We start from the raw sequence: 6,201 nt of genomic DNA, 5'->3' as shown, positions 1-6,201 counted from the left end.
TGTTCAGATAGTTTTCAAATCTTTGTTAAAAAAAAAACACTTCATATTTTGTCTGTTTGGTCAGTTTGACTGATCTCATTACCACCTTAAGCAATTAGGAAATAAATATAAATTATGCCTTTTTCATTCTAGAATGACTACAAATTATAACACGAAAACACAAATGTTTAGACCAGATAGATTAAATCTGATAGCATCTTACATTTATATATATTTATTATTATATTGATCTTCCAGCCGTGCCTAGCTAGCAATACAATATTTACAATGACACAGCACACATGCACTCATGTTACCGTATCCAATAATATAAAACTGAACTTTAAATCTTATGAAAGTATCTTTGCTTTAATATTAAAAGTATCTGAGTTATGGGTTTTTCTATAATATGCTGATACACAAGATATTAGTTTGACTTCCAACAGTTTACTTTAGGTGTTATACAATTTGATTGCTTGCACAACCAAATATTTTTTAAAGAAAAATATCACCTATTACCAACAACATTTTTGTAACAGTTACTCTTGTTGGGTGTATTTTTTTATTATTTGGTAAACATAATGTGAAGTTCAGTACACTTAATGAAACGAAGGATCTTTATTTCTTCAAAAAGACATCTTATTTCTTTAACTAACTCATAAATGACACTTAACAGTCATTAGTTAAATTACCTCCTGTATGTTTGATGTAAACTCAATACTAACTGAATGACAAACTTGCTAACTAGCTCATAACACATTAACAGATTCACTAACCAACTAACTAATTATCCAACAATCTTCTTTTCTTCCAAGTTTTTACAAAATTCTTGACCACATTACCTCAATTCTAGAACTCACAAAACTTTTAAACATCATAAATCATCATCATTACTTTTTGAAAAACTCCACCATTAGTAACAAAACAGAACATCTATATTAAAATATAAAAAACATATCCCACAACAATGCATTATTTCAGAGGTCCTTACATTCTTTGAGCTACATTCGGATCAGCATCCTTATCCAATTGGATCGCAGCAGTTATTTCATGAATAGAACTTAGCACACCAGTTGAAGTCCAGCAGGTTATCATCAAAGCACCAACGATAATTAAGCTTATTATGGAGTGACTAAATAAAAGTATCTTATTAAATAACAATACTGTCTGATTAAACAATGCAACAGATTTAACAATAAATTTAGTCAACATAAAAATGGTTCATACATAATAATTAAAGCTTCTACAGGTTTTATGAGAGAGAGCAAGAATTATACTGGACATATACTCAAAGATCTAATGGCACGTTACTGAGATACACATTTGGGGAAGCAGGAATTAATTTGACCATATGAACATGTACATTTATTTTACTGAGTTGTTTTATTTTGAAAGCTTGTTTAGACAAAGAATAATAAAACAAAAAACAGAAATTAAAAGCTAATTTTAATCATATCCATCAGTTCTTAGCTAACAGTATTCTAATGCTAAACCTTTTACTTACTCTCAAAAGTTCAAAGTATAGCTTTAATATTTTTGCAAGGTTTAATGAAGCTAGAAAATATGGTGTGTGTTTGACAGTTATATTCAGTGTACTCCATTTACTTATATTTAAAACTATTAAACACTTATTCCTTTCACCAATGCCTACCATTACTAAACATTTTGCATACAAATCCTGAACTATTCTATCCAAAACATGATTATAATAAGTTCCATTACATCCAATCTTTAAGTAGCTAGGTTAGAAAATGTGTCATACTGAAGGAGTTACCAGACAATTTAAAGAAAATTACAAGCAAGAAGAAACTATAGGACTACAGTTTGATACTAGTTCGTTGTACTTTAATTCAAACTGACCTTTTTCAAAGCCAAAATGAACTATAAATACCATGATTAGAGATCCATAAGGACTCAACACTAGTTCAAGTCATGGTAAATACAAAATAAACATGTATTAAAAAATAACTAATTTATAAATAAACATTTAATTATTCTTTCTTTTTCAAGTAAAGTCAAAAATCGTATAAAATTTGCATATTTAATAGATTGGGAGTCAATTAATCCTAACAACAAACCTCTAATAAGAACTGAAATATTTTAGAATTAGTAGATATACCACATAACTTCTTGTATCATGTTTCTTTTACTATCTCGAAGAACATAAAATATCATTATTCTTATGTAAACACACAATTTTTCTTTTTTATTTGGACAAACTGTAATTCAACAATTTAAGAAACAATACTGTGATTACTTTAACTTGTACACCTGAAGTTCAAACAAATATTGCTACAAAGTAATTCTGGGTTTCAACTTACCTGTTAAAGAATGCTAGAAACAAAGGACTAATGATATAGAACTGCATGTCATTGGCCAAGTACCATGTCCATCCCATGCACTAAATGAACAAATTGTTGTGATGATTATTGAATTAGAAGGTGTTGATAGTTCAATTAACATGTGAAAAACAAGACTTTTCTACCAAACTAACAAATATGATGGTTTTAAACTGAATTTCAACATATTTGTATAAAAATAAATAATATTCAAAATTAAGTTTGTTTTAAACCTTATCTTTCTTTTAAGGAACAAAACCTAAACATCTCATAGCAAGTCTGTTTTAGTTTTTTTCTGTACTTACTATCATTTACCAGAGATCATTTCAATTCATATTTCATAAATCCAAGTTCAAACAAAACAGACTAGACAATTACGGATACAATTGTAGCTTCATAAGACTGACATAAAAATTAAAATCAATATAAAAATATTAAAACACCATAACAATCTTTCAGAATTTAAAGCTTTTGCAGTCTGAAAGTTACCTAGGAAACACAAAAATAATTGTTTAGAGCATTCTGCAATCTTGTAATAGATATGAAGACTTCTTGTTGGCACCCCTACAATACAATAAAGTTACAGCAATTTTTATTAAAAAACCCAAAAATATACACATTCAAAATATTAATGTATTCGGAACTAGAACTTAAATGAATTTCTAAATCCGATAATACTAGTAATAAGTTGTACTGTAATACACTAATTCCTTGAATAATTTTTATTTTACCTCAAAATTAATTCTTCTGAAAATAATAATATATATGTATATTGATTCAATCTTAATGGGTTTCAAAGATTAAGTAAAGAAAGACACACTGATTCTTCTTTTCAATCAAGTCATGCCAAATTAATAACAATTTGGTAGTGAATGAAAGTAAAAAAAAAAATCCTTAGGTGAAAAACAAGAAGTTGATTAGGGGAACGTATTATGTAAATTTTCATACAACAGTTGCCACTCGTATATGCAATGTCTTGCCTCAAATGAAAAAAAAATTGTAAGCAGAAAGCATTCTTTGTGAAAGAGCTTCAAGAACTGTGGCTAACTTCAAATAAATAAATAAATGTTTTATGGGAAAGTAAACTTGCATATGTGCTGGCCTATATTACTTTTTCCACAGAATTCAAGTTATTTATTGTGAAAATACAAAATTAACATTTTCTTTGTCAGTAAAAAATTGAGAACTAAAAACTAACAATAATCTTGTGAACTATGTCTTGTTTCAAGCAGTATGGAACCTGAATGAAACAGTCTATGATTCCAATAAAATTTATACAATACCTTAGACAATTTACACAACCAAAGAGCTACATTATGCTATTTAGTTATTTATACACATGATCATATTGTTTTCTCAAATGACTGATTTCTATTTTTAAAACATTTTTTCAATTAGTGTTGTAATTCCATCTGACAAAGAGCTCTTCAAGAAGGTGAAAAGCTTGTGGGTTAAAACGACAACTTGTATTTCAATGTGGTACTTCAGCCTATAATTCTTTTTATTTTTATGGTATTTTACAGGTAATATAGTAGGCTATATATGATATGCAACAGGTCATGCTGTTGTGTCCAATGAGAATTGAATTAAAATTGAAAAGTAAAACTACTTTTTACCTGCATCCAACCAAAGATTAGTTATTGTCTAAGATTATTGATTACCAAATTGAATAATGAGACATTCATATTTTCCTCTATACACCAAAAAAAAAACAAACTAAGTACCATCTCTGTTGCATTCCACATGTTGTTGATGTACAAAAGATTCCGCCACCAGTACTTTGAGCACTTGGTTCCTTCCATTCCTTCCTCAGGCCAGTATGGTCCTGATCCAAGATGCTTCCACAACACAGCATCAAAAGCAAGTAATAACATAAATGGCGGGGTTAACCTTGTATATAAAAAAAAAACAAAGTTGTGGAAACTGATGTATCCTAAACATACGCAAATAATGACTTTAGTGTTCAGTACTACTGTCTGGTTGGGTATATTATCAATTAAGGAAAATAACTTCAATGGTGTCATTAAATTAGATACATAACTGCCAATTGAATCTGAAAAAAATCCAAACACTGGAGAAAAAGTCACATAAAAATATAAGTGTTACATAAAATCTCAAGTCAATTCTACGGGAACTAGATGTTTTGGACACCACCATATTTAGCAAATGATAAAAGCATTAAAATCCTTTTTGATGATAATTTAGAATTAGAGTTTTCAACAAATACAATTGTTGTACTCATTGATAAACCTCTTGCTGAGAAATATTCATTTGAAAATAAGTTAATTCTTCTCTCTTGTTCGTGTCTCAAGATACTAGAGAAGGTCCATGCTTTTTGCAAAGTAATTTACCTACAGAAGACCTGTTGTCAGTGCTAAACTAGCCAATATACAATGAACATCAAAAAGTTGTGCTTAACCTAGTCTCAGTTGCAGGTGCCAGGTCAGATATGTTTGTATGAACAAATATTTTTCACAGAATAATTTACATTATTACTTTTTTTCTTCTTCAAATATTAATAATTTCAGTTTATTATTGCAAGTCTTAAAATACTGTCATGAGTAATAAAATCATGATGGATGTCATATGCCCAGGGAATAACTAATACACATTTCTATCTTTGGTTGATTTGTACAAACACAATCCAACACAAACTCTAAACCCTGAATTAAAGCATAGTAAGCACTCAAGCTTACTACAGCCACTAGGATGCCAAATCAATATTAATTTTAGTTTTTATCTTATTACAAGTACATATTGTGAAGAAACAAATTATTTTATACCACAAGGCTCAAATTTATTTAAGTTTTTGAAATACTTTTTTCTGTCAATGACATGGAATGATACACACAAAGGAAGGATAAATAAACACATAGGTGCAAGTACATCTAAATAAACAAAGCAACAAGTTCAAACCTACCTCCAGAAGCGATGTACATAAAAGTATATCCAATTGATCTTTCCACCCTTATTGATTTCTTTTAAATATAGGTAGGTTATAAGTAGCCCACTATTCAAAATGATGGAAAAATTCAGTTAATTACACTAACAAAAAACAACACAAAATATATAAAATTATATACATTTTTTCATATGTAGTCTAAAAATAAATATTCTACTGTCCCTATAATACTAAACTTGTACGATATGAACACTGAATGACAATATGAAAGATGAAAACATGCTCATTAAAATTCTTTCTTCTGAAAGTATCAATTGCAAGCAACACAAAACTGAAAAGCAATTATATTGTAAAAGCACAATATTCTCAGTGTTGTTGTTACTTGATTATTTTGGTGCGAAATGCATGTTTTCACTAGTTTTATTTGACTGTGTAAAATAGGAAGTATAATAAGAAACTTTGATATCATTTACTTTGTAAACTTGTGATACTACTGTGTGTTTGTAAACTTGTGATGCTACTATGTGTGTGTAAACTTGTGATGCTACTATGTGTGTGTAAACTTGCGATGCTACTGTGTGTGTGTGTGTAAACTTGCGATACTACTGTGTGTGTGTAAACTTGCGATACTACTGTGTGTGTAAACTTGTGATACTACAGTGTGTGTAAACTTGTGATGCTACGGTGTGTGTAAACTTGTGATGCTACTATGTGTGTGTGTAAACTTGTGATACTACTATGTGTGTGTGTAAACTTGTGATACTACAGTGTGTGTGTAAACTTGTGATACTACTGTGTGTGTGTGTGTGTGTAAACTTGCGATACTACTGTGTGTGTGTAAACTTGCAATACTACTGTGTGTGTAAACTTGTGATACTACGGTGTGTGTAAACTTGTGATACTACAGTGTGTGTAAACTTGTGATGCTACGGTGTGTGTAAACTTGTGATGCTACGGTGTGTGTAAACTTGTGATGCTACG

General features: G+C 29.5%; 1 protein-coding gene across 1 annotated transcript in view; it reads right to left on the bottom strand.

Annotated features, from left to right (window-relative positions):
- Positions 1-966: 966 nt before the first annotated feature.
- The window catches only part of LOC106463876 (O-acyltransferase like protein-like), a 19,533-nt gene continuing 14,298 nt past the window's right edge, over positions 967-6,201 (bottom strand). The window contains exons 7-10 of the mRNA XM_022391501.1: positions 5,239-5,328; positions 4,043-4,208; positions 2,301-2,380; positions 967-1,111 (exon numbers count right to left, since the gene is read on the bottom strand). Coding sequence (XP_022247209.1) covers positions 967-1,111; positions 2,301-2,380; positions 4,043-4,208; positions 5,239-5,328 — 481 coding nt within the window. The remainder of the gene's footprint in view (positions 1,112-2,300; positions 2,381-4,042; positions 4,209-5,238; positions 5,329-6,201) is intronic.

Source organism: Limulus polyphemus, unplaced genomic scaffold (genome assembly GCF_000517525.1).
Source record: "Limulus polyphemus unplaced genomic scaffold, Limulus_polyphemus-2.1.2 Scaffold1508, whole genome shotgun sequence".
Lineage (NCBI taxonomy): Eukaryota > Metazoa > Arthropoda > Merostomata > Xiphosura > Limulidae > Limulus > Limulus polyphemus.
Note: the sequence above shows the minus strand (reverse complement) of the source record. Positions and strands in the feature narration are given on the sequence as shown.